Source organism: Mercurialis annua, linkage group LG7 (assembly GCF_937616625.2).
Source record: "Mercurialis annua linkage group LG7, ddMerAnnu1.2, whole genome shotgun sequence".
Lineage (NCBI taxonomy): Eukaryota > Viridiplantae > Streptophyta > Magnoliopsida > Malpighiales > Euphorbiaceae > Mercurialis > Mercurialis annua.
The window spans coordinates 37,850,983-37,867,591 of NC_065576.1; the positions used below are offsets into that span (position 1 = coordinate 37,850,983).

Sequence of the window (16,609 nt, forward strand, 5' to 3'; positions counted from 1 at the left end):
ACTACTGCGATTTATGGATTTAAAATAATTGAATACTGATATTCAAAAGTAAACACGTAAACTCACAGTGCTGCTAAGTTACTACTTAGCACCGTCGTAGGTGTGACAGACTCCCCTGAGTCCTGGTCTGACTGCTGGACAGCTAGTCGGATCAAACATACAAAACACACAAGCCAAACATCAATATTTATTTTTTGGTATAAACATCTAGGTCCTTAAACCTAGGCCCATACAAATCATACAATTCACATAACACATAACACTTATGGTCTCTTTATTTTTAAAAACCATATAAACCGTTTTCACCTCGAGAAAACGTTTAGACTTCACTCTAAAAGTCATTTAGGTATAACAATACCTAATTAAAATCATTTACTAGCATCGACTTGATTGCCAAAGCCATTCACAGTCGACTACTAATTATTTAGCAACATCGTTTGCTAAATCTTTTAAACCGGTTAAACGTCGACTTTAACTCTTTTAAAGTCCTTTTTAAACGTTTAACTTTACTTTTAAAATCTCATTTTAAAAGTCTTTGACTTAGGTTTAAAAATATTTATTTAAAATATTTTAGTTTCGGTCAGACAATACATCGAGTTACTAGGCGAAAACATTTCAGAATCGCCCCTCGAAAGTCCGCCGAAAAAGTCTGAAAAAGTCCCTACGCACACGTCCCGCTAAGTCACTGTGCGTCCGCACGTGACTGGCTGTGCGTTCGCACAGCCAGCTGTGCGTTCGCACAGTTGACTAGCTGTGCGTTCGCACAGCTAGTGCTGTGCGTTCGCACAGTTGACTAGCTGTGCGTTCGCACAGCTAGTGCTGTGCGTTCGCACAGCCTCTGCTGTGCGGGCGCACAGCAGGCCAGCCCCGGGGAAAATCGATCCCCGGGCCATTCCGACGTGCTATTGAATTTCAAAACGCTGCAAAAACGCTATTTTAACGTCCTAGTTCACATATACACAATCCAATCACAATTTGAACATATATTTTAATCGTTCGATACGGTAACCGTTTATAAACGAATATATATTCAAAATATATCGAAATATATTAAAATAAACGTTTAATACGGATTTAGTACCTCGATTACTTGAGTAATCGTCGAAGAAATGGAGTTAGAATCGAGAAACGGACGAACGGGCCGAAACCCTAGCTTCGTCATCGCCTCAGAGAGCTTCTGCTCTCTTCTTTCTTTCAAAAGAAAGAAAAATGGTTTTCTGTAACCATTTAACTCATGTTTGAGTTATATATATAGATTTGGCTAAAGTGCCGTTTAGTACTAGCTCAATCATGCACTTTAAACCAACTTCTAAACTAGTCGTCCGTAGCCTAAACGGAAACGACTTTCAAATTTCGTGAAACTTTACTCAAAAATCTAATAAAATATAATAAGAATAAAAATATAATTTTTATTCTCATCCGACTTATATTTTATTTTAAATAAATCTCGGAAGATTTATTAGGTCTAAATTAGTCCCACTTGATTAAACTTTCCATGTCCAAATTTCATGAAACTTTGACGATAGCTTCGTCAAATTATTTCGCGAATAATGACACCAAAATTATTCGCTCGGAACTTATAAATTATTTTATTTTAATTTGGACTAACGAATAATCCTTAATTAGTTTATAATTAAAACTAATTAAAGTAAAAGTTTAGGGATTAAAGGAAGCAATTCTCCTTACTTGCCCTCCACCCCTAACCGCCTCTCATTTCTTTTTTTTTTCTTTTTTTCTTTTTTTTATTTACTTTTATTATTATTATTATATATATTAACTTATATTCGTTAATAACTCGTCGAGACTTCCGAGTTTCGACATTTTAAATTTCGGGGTTTTATCCGAAATATTAAACTCTCCAATTAGAGTGGTATATTGATATATTAATTATCAATATATTTTATCTTACGACTCCAGTCGTATTTTCTGTTCTATTAATCCCGTTCATATCCATTTATTAAAATTTAAATCCCCGATTTAAATTTTAAACTTCTATTATTACGATATACTTTTAAGGATACTTATAAATTATATTTACGCTTAAATTTAATTTACGTATTTCCAGCTAATAAAAGCTTTATACGTGGCTTATAAAATACGGGGTATTACACCAGGATTATTAAAAAAGAACGAGAAAATTTGAAATTGACATATAAAAAATATTCTCACTCTAATTAATTAAATTTATTATAATTAAAGTTCTCAAGGAAATTTAATATATTTTAATATAATATGAGTATATATAGATATAATTATATTTTGTTTACCGAATTTTCTTAAATAACATGCACATGTAATTTTTTGTTTAGATTGAGACAAAAGGAAGTTATAATTACTCATTTTAATCTAAACAAATAAACATTATTTAAAATTTATATTCAAGTTAAAGCTATTTAACTCGAAATTATTTTTAAAATATCTGATTTTTAAATTTATTTACACTTTTTTCACTCCTCTTTTCATAATTTCCGTATATACCCTTTACAAACATATTTATAAAAAATATCCTAATATATATAAAAAGTTATAGGCTAATTCCACAAAAAATCACGACTTTTACTCGAAGTTCTATGTTAATTATGACTTTTAAAAGTTGGCATTTAAAAACACAATATTTCAATTTGGATCGTTTTGGGTCATTATTTAAAATCATTTTAGGTTATTTTGTATATACACAACTGCACTTTCTCTTTCTTTACTTCTCTTCCTCTCAACATTCTCTCTTCCTTTTTTCTTCTCTTCCGTTCGTCTGCTTCTCTCAATTTTATCTTCTGTTCGTCTACTTTTCCTAATTTTCCTTCCTTTTGTCTATTTTCGCTGCACATCGCTTTTTTTATCATATCGTTGCGCGTCTTTTTGTGGATTTATTATCGTGGTTTTTTCGCTGTCACGTTTTTTCAGTAAATTCTGATCACTGCGATTCTTTGATTGATTTTTTTCGTCACGCGTTTTTTCTCGATGAATTCTTTAATATCGTTCTTAAACTTTTTATAATTTTTAGGTTTTTTGTGATAATTTAGATTTTTATAAACAGATTATTGTTGATCTATTATTTACGTTATAGTGTATTTCTGGTGTATTTATAGCGTATTTCCATTGCATTTCTTGTGTATTTATGTTTTTTTTTTCCGTATATTTCTGGTGTTTTTAATCTATCTATGATGTATTTGTAGTGTTTTTATGGTACGCACTATAAAAACACTACAAAAACACTATGGATAAATAAATACACTATAAAAATACCATAATTACACTAAAAACACTATGGATATACTACAAAAACACGATAAAAAAAACAAAAAAACACTAGGAAAAATCTATAAAAAAGAGCATAAATTGTTAAAAAGTGAAAAAATCTATGACCTATAAATATGTTTAAAAATAATGAAAAGTTGAAAATAAATTATAAAATAGTATACTGTAGAAAATTTTCTCATTTAAATTTTCTTTAAGTAATTTGATATAATATGTTTTTTAAATGCATTAAAAAAGACCATGTAAACACAAAATAATTATTATTTAAATAAGGAAGAATTACATTAGTTGTATTTGGACTTTCTTTTCATTATGTATTATTTTTTTAAGCTTTAATTCTTTTCAAATTTTAAAAATATATCGAATATATTTAGTCATTTTTTTATCGCCGAACAAATAAAAAGTAAAATAAAATGATTAAATGGACTTTGATTGTTTTTTAGTTTATCTATCACGTACTCTTTTAATTATTCATTTTTTTAGTTATAGTTCAGGCGATTAAAGAAGCCTATTTCTTTTTTACAATTTCAAGGAAGCCTATTCGTTTCTACAAGAAGTAGCCACCACTACAAGAATTTTCTTATTTGGCAACAATAATTTTTGCAGGTAATTTGTTTTACTGTTAAAAAATATTTTGCAGTAATAATATTAAAAATTGCTGTCATTAGTTAAATTATATCAGCATTTTATAGCAAATTTTGCTACCAATTACTTAAAACCATATTTTATTAACAGCAAAATGTCATAAATTTTTTTTGCTATATGTTAATAGTAATAATTTCAGCACTATTAGTAGTAAAAATATTTACTGCTAATTCTAAAATTTCTTATAGTGCACTCATGATACATATATCTCAGCTAAGGAACTGACTAATTAAGCATACTTTTTCAGATCCAAAATTTTTATTCTTTCAGAGTCGTCTTCTTGTATAGACGAAAGAAAATAATGTAAAACCCGGATCTTAGTAATAGACGGCATCCCATCTTAGTTTTACGTAGGTAGAATTATTTTGTCACTTTCATTTCATGTATATGTGTACTATTGTGTCAATAGCATCATTCTTTACTAATATGTGGGAAAACGTTATTAAAAATGAGGTTTTATTTTGTTTGTGTGGCATATATACTATGACCAAAAGGTACATAAAATTCCTTGTTTTATATATACTAATCAATATTTTAAAAATTGGAGCGCACTGGCCGATCGAATCGGGATCTGGTTAGTGGTCCAGTTCTAAAATAGTAAGAAATTGAAATTTTGGTCGAACTGGGTTAGACAGATTTGGACCGAATTGAACCGGACAAATCGGAAGTTGAACTGGTGATCGAACCGGTCAAGCCAGACAAAGAGAATCAGCGACCGAAAAATGCGTCACTAACATCGCTAATTTTAATTTTTTTTTAACAATTTTCATTAAACCGGCTCAACCGGCATTGAACCGTGAACTAGTGGCTTTACCGGTTCAGCCATCGGTTTGGTTTTTCAAACACTGATATTAATTAAAGTATACATTATTTACTTTTGAAAAATAAAATTATTAATGATATTTCAAAAAAGTTAATTTATTTTATTTTAATTAAATAAATTTAATTTAACTTTTAATTAATAGTTAGATTTATATTATTAATTACTCGCATCACACAAGATATCATACTTTTACTTTCGAAAAAGCAATTTTTATATTAAATGAAAATTAAAGACAATTAATGCTCGTTGAATTTGTCTAAATATTTTTAACAATTGTCGTTGTGGCATTTTCAATCCAACTCTTAAATAGAGTTAAGCCACGTTATATAAAGTAAAGCCACTTTAAAATAATTTCAAAAATTCATCTCATCTTAGGGATTATTTGTAAACTACCCTAATTTTGAAAAAATAATTACAATATTTTGCTGTAACTGATAATCAGCGACCTGCTGCTGAATATTCTAGGGAGATCTTGAATGTTTCTAATGTTGGGCGTGTATCAGCTGTTGATTTTGCTGCTTGGACATCCACTACTAAAAAGCATGGTTTTCCCGACGGATTTTCCCGACGAATTATAAATCCGTCACCAAATCCATATTTACCGACAGATTTGGCGACGGATTTATAATTCGTCCCCAAAATCACAAATTTGCTACGCGGGAAGCCTCCCGCCCTTTTATTTATTTATGTTTGAAAATCACATGCGCCTCCGAAAGTTAAATTCTTTATTTGGCTCTTCTTGCATGGTAGGATACCTTCTTTAGCTTTTTTGGCTGTGCGTTTTATAGTCTCGGTTGATAACTTTTTGTGCTTACTTTGTGGTGTGGTGGAGACTCAATCTCATATTTCTATTCATTGTAAATTTGCTCGAAGCATTTGGTATGGCGTTCTTCAAAAATTTGATATGTTTTGGTCTTTTTCTAGATTCTTTTGGTGAGTTTATGTTGCAACGGATGAATATCATTTCCAAATGGTCGTATTGAAAACTTTGGTAGGTTTTTTCTTTTCCAGTTTTATGGGAGATATGAAAATGCAGAAACAGCAGAGTCTTTCAGCATAAAGAATCAAGTAAGGAGGCGGTGTTTAAACTGTTTTATTAAGGCAACTTTTATTTATAAGTGTTGTAATAGGGAGTTTTGCTATTCGAATTTGGATTTTTTTAGGAATCCATTCTGTATTCTGTTTTCAGACGGTTGACCTTGTGTTTTCTGGCCTTTCTCAGAGTCGTAACGTATAGTGTGTCAGTATGCGTGTGCCACTTTTTGTGTGAAAGCTTAGAGTTAAAATCTTTTACCACTTTTTATGGCCTTTTATATACATATTATTCATAAAAAACCAACTTATTCGAATTTTAATTATGTTGTACGACTTAAAATTCAGAATCTAATCATCTTGAAACTAAAGAAAAATTCCAATATATTGATTAAAAGTTAAAGGCTTAATTGCACCCAAAATCATTAACTTTTGCGTGTTTTTGGTATTTAACAATCTTTTTTTTGGCATAAAAAATCATCAACTTTCATTTTTTGGCATATTCGTTCACATACCGTTTTTTTTGAAAAATTAAGCGCAAAACGACGCCGTTTTAGCGCAAAACGGCACCATTTTACATTCAAAACGGCGCCGTTTGACATCCCATGGACAAATATGCAAAAAAATGAAAGTTAGTGATTTTTTTTATGCCAAGAAAAAGATTATGTGAAATACCAAAAACACGCGAAAGTTGGTGATTTTTTTATGCTATTAAACTAAAATTAAACTAAAGTTACAAGATTTCGAACGCCACAAGTTACCTTACTAAGTTTGAGCTTTAATTGTTGAAGTTTAAAAAAAGGAAAATATTTCTCACCATTAAAAATATTAATTATGAATAATTTCCTTATATATACTAAGAAGTAAAGAGGCTGACATCAAACTAACTTATATGATAAGGATATGAATATTGTCTTAGTCTGTCAATGACTAAAATAAATCAAACTTAATTGGAGTGAAATTATAAGTTAGACTAAATTATCAAAAAAAAAAAAGTTAGACTAATAAAATCTCAGTAAACAGAACCAGAATAATATATTTCTTCTCTATTTTTGGATCACCTTGAATTTGTGCACTCAAACCCAATCTAGAAAGGTTAAATATTAACGATGTTATATTTTAAGTTTCAAATACATCTTATCTAAATTTCTACTTATGAATGCCAAAAATTCACAATCAAAATCTTAATAATGCCAAAAAGTCATTTGAAAGTAGAAATATCAAATCTGCCTATCTTCCAATCCACATCCTATCTAGTTCAGCATCAACGTGACCTGAAATATGGTTGGTTCATTCATTTAGCCATTATTCTCAATATAATTATATATGGTATTATTTATGTTTGCATATTTTCAATTAAAATTAGTTATCATTTTGACTTTAATTATGTCATTTACTGTTTTACATATATCCTATGATCGCATCGCCTAAACCATACTTTGTATAGTAATTTTCATAATACATTTATCACAACTTAATTAGACTATATGCGTAGTAATGATCAAAATTATGATGAAACATGCACCACAAATTCGTATTTTATTAGAACTACAGTTTCAACGACTCCTGCTATGTTGATTGCTGCCCTAGAACTGATATTTTTAGTCTCGATACAAAGTTCAAGAAATTATAAATTATTTAAACAAATAAATATCAAATATTAATGAAATTAAACTAAATTTTCACTACTTAAAATTATCAATTTGTTAAACTTTACCTAAATATAAGAAGACAAAAATATAAAATTTATTGGACCATGCCAAAAATAAACTAAAACCAAAGAAAGAGAGCAAATTAAAGTATGTAATATATAACATGAATATAATATATACTCATAATACATTAAACATGAACAAATACAGGGACTATATCAACAATTACCAAGTGCACAACATCGGTTGGTAATAGTCATATCTCCAAATGATCAACCATCATAGAGATCGAACTCCTAATTAACAACACATTAACATCAATAATTATATCATAATATCATATTACATACTATATATTATAGATATATATCCCCTCAAAAACACATGATTTGAGCCCGTTGATTAAGATATATAATCGCCTCCATAATAGCATCGGGCGGTTGTGATCTGCGTACCAAACTACATACTTTTGTTGAACTGTGAGTGGATAGTGCAGAGAATCTAGGGTTACTTTTGAAAAACTTCACCGTACACTTGTCGACCTAGTTTCATGCATGAAGGAGAGAGACTGGGACTCTGTCGTATTGATTATTTTTTCTTTTTTACTTTACTGTTTGAGTCTGTGTTTGATGGAATGATGATGAACTTGCATTTGCATTCCCATTATTTCTTTGTGATTTTGCTGATTTCTTGCTTTCGGGTTTTGCTCCGATTGCTGCAGCTTGCCTCACCTTCACTCCTCGTATCAACTGTAATTCATTTTAAAAAATATTTTTTTTTAATAAATTTAGCAAAATATTAAATCAAATTTAGTTAAACAAAAATAGGGGAAAAATTAATGGGAGAGCATACATATTTGCCACATTTGACATCTGAGTAGATCACTATGAAATCTCCTTCTTGGAGTCCATTTGTTTTCACAAAATCTCCTGAAAATCAGATTCATCAACGAAAAATATATTTTTGAACAATTATTACAACAAATATAATTATTATAACCCGTTTAAGTAATATTAAAATAATTTTATTTTAATATTTTAACAATTATTATTTTTCTCTCTAATATGTTATGATTTTAAGTTTATCGTAGGGATTTTAGTTTATCTAATATATCTAAATGCCAGTGAGAGATAATGATTGATTAAAATGAAAAGAGCAACTATGATTTTGAAATGAGCTAATTTCAGGAGTTAATAGTAATTATTTATTATTTTTAATTTCCTAATTAAAACAAAATTCATGTAAATAAAATTAAAAAAAAAAACTCACCAGTGTTTTCAAGGAGATACATCCTGCTTTTATTGTTCGGCCAGAATCTGAAACTCCAATAGAGAAAGAACAAAACGCAAAAACCAAAAGATTTTAGTTTGTAAATCAACTAAATTAAGCAAATAAATAAATCTACATTTTAAAAACGAAATTAAGATCTTAATTAATTTAATAAAATCATAAATACCTATAGCGCATGTTCCAAATACGAGAAGTTCCTATATCCTCCATTGCTATAGAAATTCCATCTCTTGCCTCCAGTTCTGGCAGATGAGTTTCTGCTTCTTTCTACACATTATAATTATTCAAATAATTAAAAACCAATAAATACCCAAAATTAATTAATTCACTAAAAAAAGACCCAACAAACTTTTAAAAAATATAAATAAAATCAAGAATGGTAATCAAGAATCTAAAAAAATCACCTTTGGCAACACTATTCTTCCCAAATTACCCACATCACTCTGCTTCAACACTTTTTGAAGAAGAAACCTCAAATTCTTCTCAGATTTCCATCCCTATATAATCAACATTATGAATTTTATTAATTATGAACTAATCATCATAATTAATTATCATAATTACACAACATCTAAACACTAAAATGACAAATAATTCACCTGTCGCCTCTCCGGTGTAGGTTGTTGCCGCTGAAGATTCGGGTTGGTTTGCATGACAGTCCGATCTACTGTATGCAAAGGTGGTGCATCCATAGGTACAATAGCCGACGGCGGAATGGAACCAACAGCCGGTGCGGTTGTTGGCCAATACACCCAATTCCCAGGGTGGCTAGCTTGAGGAGTTGCCGGCACAACATTATCATTTGCGAGCTGTGCATGGTGGTCTGAGCCCTGAGTTTGGTGATTATTGTGAAGACTGTGATTCCGGTGATGCGACAGAAACCTCCGTTGTCTAGCCATTCTTTTCTTCCTTGCTTCTTTAGTTGCTGAAGAGCCTAATCTCATCAACCTATCACCACCTTGTCCGGGGAGATACGCACACGGGTATTGATTTCCATAACCGGGATAAACGGGAGCGTGCCCTGGTATAGACTGAAGATTATTGTCCGGAAATGGCGAATAATGTGAAGGCAAACCGAATTGTGAAGCAGGCCAAGATTGTGCAGATTCAAGCATGTGATAATCTGGTTGTTGTGGCGGGTAAGAGTGGCCAGCCATATTGGAAGCTCCATTACAAAACGGGTCACCCATATTATAACCAACCATAGGTGAAAAACCAGGCATGACCGTCATCGGATCATAAGGTGGCGGCGGTGCAATCCAAGGAGAGTGAGTGAAACAATTTGGTGATTGCTCATTAAAATTAGGGTTTGCAGTAGGAATCGGATTAGGGTTTTGTTGCGAAAGATCATTCGTAGAAGACGATTCTTTGATTCGCCTTTTTTGAAGATGATTAGTCTGAACCCATTCAAGAATAAGTTTCAATAACTGTTTCATAGCTTCTTTACCACCGCCCAATCGCTTCGCAGCACACTCTATTGTTGCCTTCTTGATTTTCACCTTCCTCAAATCTTCTGCTGAAACACTCTCCTTGTTGCTCTTTAGCCACTCTAAGAACACACTCGCCAGATCGTCGGACTCGGCGCCAGTGTCTTCCGTTTTGGTCTGTGTCATCATCTGTTCATGTTCATGGTCTTGCGGCCGGCGATTCTGCTCTATTTGCAGACTATGATGTTCTTGATTAAACCCGTCTAAGAAATGCTCATCCTGTTGAAAAATAGAAGACGGATCGAAAAAATCATCGCTCTCGATCAGATCCATGTACCCGAAATTCTCCATCACGTCCATGCAACCGCCACCTTCTGTTGCACCACCGTGATCAGACTGCGGAGTGATTTCCATGGAAGCAGTTGAAGACAACGCCGCAGTGGATGGTTCCACTTGATCATAAAACTGATATTGATTATGATTATGATCGAAATTCTTCTTATCAACATCTTCTTCAGCGTCCGACTTCAAAACGGCCCAAGAAGCCGCAGAAGACGAAGACGAAGCCGAAGAAGACGACGATGAAGAAGCCATCGGCTTCACCGGAGCAGGAGTTGACGAAGAAGACGAAGATGACGACATGCAAGGAAAATCCGGAAGCGGAGGAAAATCACCATAAAAAATTGAAGAATCAAGAAATTCTTCTTGCTCCCTATCAATCCAGATCTCTCTATTCTCACCACCATCACCACTGCCACCACAACCGCCGCCGTCGATAACCCGTTCTTCATCCATACCATCAAAACAAGCAGTTGGCATAGGGTTTACTTCGTTTTTAACCAGATCTTCAACATGCAACTGAAAACTCTTCATTTTTTTTCAGTTCCCTTTTTAAAACTCCAAAAACATTAAAAAAAACAGCAAGTTGATGACTTATATTTAATATATTTTTGTTGGTTGCAGATAGATTCGGAGGAAACAGATAGGGTTTAGTTGAGTCTGTGTACGGATAAGTGCAAAGAGAAAGATTGTACACAAGAAAGGAGGCAGCAATTAAAAAGGGCCCGCTTTTGATTTAACTCTTGACAATACGCAACATAAACTATCTGAACATCACCATCACCACCACAACAACCACCACCACCACTACCACCACCGCCAAAATGATAAAATAAACAAAACAAAACGACCCTTCTCTCTAATTAATCCATGCATATCACTACTGTACAATCTCTCTATATATTTATAGGCAGTTAATCATTAATAAATTAACAGAAATAAACAAAAAACAAGATCGATCATCCAATGTAAAAGATCATAAAAGTAAGAAGAAGAAGAGAAATTTAACTAAAATAAGGTAAAGGCAAAATCTTTATACTACCTAAAAAGAGAGATGAGATATGGAGTGATGAGAATTAAATTTTTTTTCTATTTTAAAATTTTTTAGTTTGAGAGAAAACAAACCACCCTCAACCACAAACCCCACCCACATGCACAAAAATTAAATTTCCAAAACTTGAAAAAACCCCATGTGTGTTCTTTATGGTTAGTTTTAGGATTTTCAAATTGCCAAATTTCTAAACTTTTTCATTCACTTTGAATAATAAGTTCAAAATAGTAATTTGGGTGTGTATGCAAAGTTCAATTAACTTAAAAAAATGAAAGAAAAAACAAAAAAAGGAATTGGGTGGTTTTAGTTTTAGTTTCGTGCCGCTAGTTTCTCATGGCTCACTCCGGATTTTGTGCCCATTGGCCATACGTTGGTTGGTGTATGGTGAAATTAAGCGGTGGCTCAGCCTTTAGTTTATTGAGTTTAAATAATTTTTGGAGTTGTGTAGTTGTTGTAGAGACTAGAGACTGAACTAATTATAATATTACTTCTGCACTCTAACCATTTCATCACTTGCTTCCAATTTTTATTTTTTGTCTACTTTTGTGTTTTGTGTTTTTCTAATTAACCATTTCTTGTTATTATTAATGACCTATTTATATTTTTTATACAACTAGTTTCGCATTACGTGCTATACACGTAGCTCGTAACGCAATTCGTCAATGAACATATTAATAAATTTATTATAATTATATTAATTTTTATTTATAATTAATATTAAATCAATTAAGAAATTTTATAAAAGTAAATATAATATATTCGGTTATTAAATTTTTTTCTATATTGAATTTCTTCTTCTTTTGGTTTTATAATAACCATAATTAAATAATTAACTAATTTTATTAATAATATCATAAAAATAATATAATAGAAATTTAAATAATATTATATTGACCAAATATAGTATTTTAATTTTGTAGTTCAAGCAAACTAAAAGATAGGTATTTCTACTAATTTAGTTATTTTTTACATACTAAAAACTAAATTGGAGATAATTTAGCTACCTATTCTAATTAGGACTTTAATTACAATAGTGATTAATTAAATAACTAATTAGTTAATGACTATAAAACCTTTATTCAGTAAATTTGTCTGTCCCCCTTTCCCTTCCCCTTTCCCTCCTCCTCCCATCATCCGTGCTTTTATATATAGTATAGATAGATATAGATTATTATACCGCATATATGTTATAATTAAGATGTGTTTTTTTAATATTTTATATCTAATTAATAAATATTTAGTTTATTTTACACTATTAATTTACTCTATCTTTTAAAAAATTGTTCATGTTAGTGACTAGGTAATTTAAAAGTAATTTTTCTAAACTTATAGAGGATGATCCTCTCCAAAAAACAATTATAAAGGATGATAAGATTGTAATGTTCTCCATTTCTCCAGATGTTTCTGTAAGTTGCTGTAAAAGTAAATAATGATTTCTTTTGAACATTAGAGAAACTGTCCAAATATTTAAATGATTTAAAACAATTATTCAAGAAAGATTTTCTTTTGTTTTTTTTTTTTTCAAAAATAATGCTGTAATAATAGAAAATATCACAATATAAAAATAAAAATAAAAAAATTGGAATATCTAACATTTAAAATGAAATATCATACATAAAAAATTTACGCCCTGATAAAAATATCAAAATTATATTCGCCGGTCTCTTAACACGACACAATAAACTATTAGTATAATCCTTGAAAACACTTTTGCTCTCTTCAACAATCAAATCAACTTAAGAAACGATGAAAAAAAACCTAAATTAGAGGTAGCGTATTCCTTTCAAACCGAACATTGTATGCAGCCAATCACTTAACTTAAGATAAAAAAATCTTTGAAGTTGATGACTTCCGGTAACAAGAGTCTCTTGTAATCCTTGTAGCGAACGATTTCTTTCCTCAAGATATCTACCATCATGATTTCACAATATACAAACGATACATGCGCGATAAGTTTCTCGAGGTATAGCAGCGTCCAAGTTACAGATTACATGACCAGTCTGTGGTAATTACTAGAATATGCCTGATCACCATCTCTGATGCCAAGCTGAGCTGATTTCCTAGTATGCAGGAATTTCAATACACTGGAGACTAAATGAGTAGTCGAGTTACCATAATCTTGTCAAACTAAATTATTCCACTCTACCAAATTATCCAAAGAACCATAGCATTTTTCTCATTCTGATCAATTGACTGGGATATGAACAGCTACATTCACTGGTCAAGAGTTGTGAGCTGACCGAAACAAACTAAAGACCAATCTGAGTCAAGTACGGAACAATAAATGGACATTGAAAAAAATATGAGCAAATGATTTTCTTTCCGAGACACAAACAAGACGTATAGCCTCAATCTCCACGTGACGAGATTTTAATGCATTTCCAGTTGGTAAACAGGCAGAGAGATAACTCACCAAAATAAACTTTTCACTTCGAGAAAAATATTAAAGAAATAATGTTTTTATTCTCTTAAGAAAATTATTTTCTTACTTTAAAAGGATGGTTCGGTCGGAAAACCACATCACATCATCTACCTCCAATATAGATACTATAAAAATGTAGTTTTTTGCTTTGTAAATTTGATCATTACTATATTTTAACAAAAAAATATCATGCAGTTTAATCAGCTAGTTTTATAAATTAGAATTATTATATACAAATTTTAATATTTTATAAAAAATATATTAATGAAAAGCCACAAGTAGTGGAAACACTCTACTATTCAAAAACTTACACACACTTACAACTCTGAAAAAGAGGAATACAAGCATGTGAGGTGTAGCCCAATATACTACTCTCATTATGTCTCTCTAGAGGGCAGGGGTTCGACCTTCCTTCTGGCAGCCAGTCGGCTGTTTCTAAAAAAGAATGAATAATTCCGCCAATCGCTGCTAACACCTAATCTAGTGTAATTCTACCTTTGAATTACAAAATTCAAGATAATAAAACACTAAGGATACACCATCTTTCGCCCAGTGGGATGTAATGAGATCTTTTCAATTTCTTTTTTATTTTTATTTCTAATCAAAATACTGTGTTTCGAAAGCTTATAATAAGACAAATAGCATTAAAATAGTACTTAAACCTTTTTTTTTATAAAAAGTGTGTTTTTTTTTGTAAATAATTCGGATTAAAACAGTGATTAACACTTAAAAATTGAAATCTAAATCTTTTATATCAGCAATTATTTGAATTATAAAAAATTAACAATTATTACTTATATCATCTTATCAAACTAAATAAACGTTGAAAGATATAAAAATTGAACTTTCATATTTAACCATAAAAAATTTACTATTAACTAAATCCAATATATATATATATAAATAAATAAAGAATAAACTTTTCACATCACGGCTTGCATACCGAAGTTGGAGGGGGTGATCTTCTTTGTTTTGGTCGGAAAATCTTCTCATTTCTATCCATACTTTTATTTTATTTCAGAGTCGTAATTATTTTTTCAATAAATAAATTCTATTTTTATTTTATTTATTTTCTGTTGTGTTTTCGATAAATTTTTATTATTTCTATTGATGATTTATTTATTTCTAAGCTTTTCTTTTGAATTTTTGATGATTCGTCTTCACTAGTATTGATTCTTGATGTCTACAGTAATTAATAGTATATTTTATTTGATTCATTCAAGTTTTTTGGTGATGTATTGTACTTTTATGTTATCCATTTTTATTGTTTGATGTTGCAAGATATTAATAAGTCAAGATTTTATATAGTCTTAGTGTAGCTATGTAATTTTATCTTTTAAAGGTTTTGTAAGGCAATGTACGATTAAAATATTTATATTAAAGTATAGAAATTTTGTTTTCTATATCATATTATTAAAGTCAAATGATTAAAAAAGGCTAATTTTTTTAAAAATTTCATAAAAATGCAAACCTTTTAATTTTATCCGATTTGTCATAAAATGCAGTATTTAGTTTCAATTATGTCCAGTTCTAAAATGGCACGTGCTTTTACTTATGTGGTGTAATACCCCAAAATAATTTAAGATAATTATATCGTGCCACGTGTCGTGATTTCCGATAAATTAAATTAAGAAGAATTTAATTAAGTTATATCGGGAATTTAGAATAAATTTTAATAAGTCAATTAGCGGGATTTGCGGATTTAACTTTGAAAATTAATATAAAATAAAATATAAATCTCGTAACGATAATTATTTCGCCAAAGTCTGCGAAATAATATATATTATTAGTGGGAAAAGTTTCGCGTCGATCAGAGATCGTTTAAAATTTGGACTCGAATAGGTTTTGGACTAAATTGAAACTTTTGAAAAGTTTCAAAAACCAAATTGCAAATTAGCCGGATTATATATCATTTCCTTCAGATGAAGGAATCGCCAGAATCATCTCTTTATTTCTTTTCTCTTAAACGGCGATAACGTACGGTTCGTCGCGCGGTTTCCGTTTCTCGTCCGTTTCCGACGTTTTATTACTCAAAACGATCGTATTTCAGCGGCGTATCACGGTAAGCTTGACGTTTTACCGTTTAAACGGATATATTTTTAGTTATATCGATTCAAAGTTTTAGGCCACGAAACAATTTTATCGTTTAATTAGTTATAGGATTGAATTTGAATGTTTTGAAGTTAGAAAGAGCGTTTTGGATGCGTTTAGGGCGTTTTTACGCCTGGAAGCTCGTCGAGAATCGACCCCGGGTAAAAGCCCGTGGCTGTGTGTCGCACAGCCGAACTGTGCAAACGCACAGCTGGACTGTGCGAACGCACAGTCACACTGTGCGGACGCACAGGCAGACGCGCGCATGCACAGTGTTTTCGCCAACCGACCTAGTTTTCTAGGAAAATTATATACGCGCATATCGAGATTTGAAATGGATTAATATTCGATTAATTATCGATTAATTATAGGCGTTAACCTAATGAGGTTAAACAAGAATTGAGTTAAAAGTGGTATTCGACCCGTAAACGAGTTAGATACCGTTTAACGGGATATACGCGAGAAGCACGATGATTAATGAAAGTAAAACGTGTCGAGTCTTGAGTTTAGAGTCAATCCAAGAATAGGATTCTGATATGAGTCAAATGTTTTAAAATTTGTTTTAGATCCGGCGAGGCAAGA

General features: G+C 31.0%; 1 protein-coding gene across 2 annotated transcripts; it reads right to left on the reverse strand.

Moving 5' to 3' along the window:
* Positions 1-7,621: 7,621 nt before the first annotated feature.
* On the reverse strand, positions 7,622-11,553 carry LOC126655109 (B3 domain-containing transcription factor ABI3). 2 transcript variants are annotated; one of them, XM_050349109.2, is made up of 6 exons: positions 9,297-11,553; positions 9,102-9,194; positions 8,864-8,964; positions 8,677-8,723; positions 8,260-8,336; positions 7,622-8,156 (listed from the first exon to the last, which is right to left on the reverse strand). In XM_050349109.2, exons 1-6 carry the CDS (start codon positions 10,995-10,997, stop codon positions 8,010-8,012), a joined length of 2,166 nt encoding a protein of 721 aa, XP_050205066.1. In that variant the 5' UTR covers positions 10,998-11,553; the 3' UTR covers positions 7,622-8,009. The 2 variants fall into 2 exon arrangements, with proteins under 2 accessions (XP_050205066.1, XP_050205065.1); XM_050349108.2 differs by having other exon boundaries at positions 8,677-8,729.
* Positions 11,554-16,609: the final 5,056 nt, after the last annotated feature.

Coding starts and splice junctions, on each gene's coding strand:
- LOC126655109 (XM_050349108.2), bottom strand. CDS start 10,997: ATGAAGAGTTTTCAGTTGCATGTTGAAGATCTGGTTAAAAACGAAGTA. Junction 8,730..8,863: donor ATTTGGAACATGCGCTATAG/GTATTTATGATT, acceptor TCTCTATTGGAG/TTTCAGATTCTGGCCGAACA. Junction 8,337..8,676: donor GTATCTCCTTGAAAACACTG/GTGAGTTTTTTT, acceptor TCTGATTTTCAG/GAGATTTTGTGAAAACAAAT.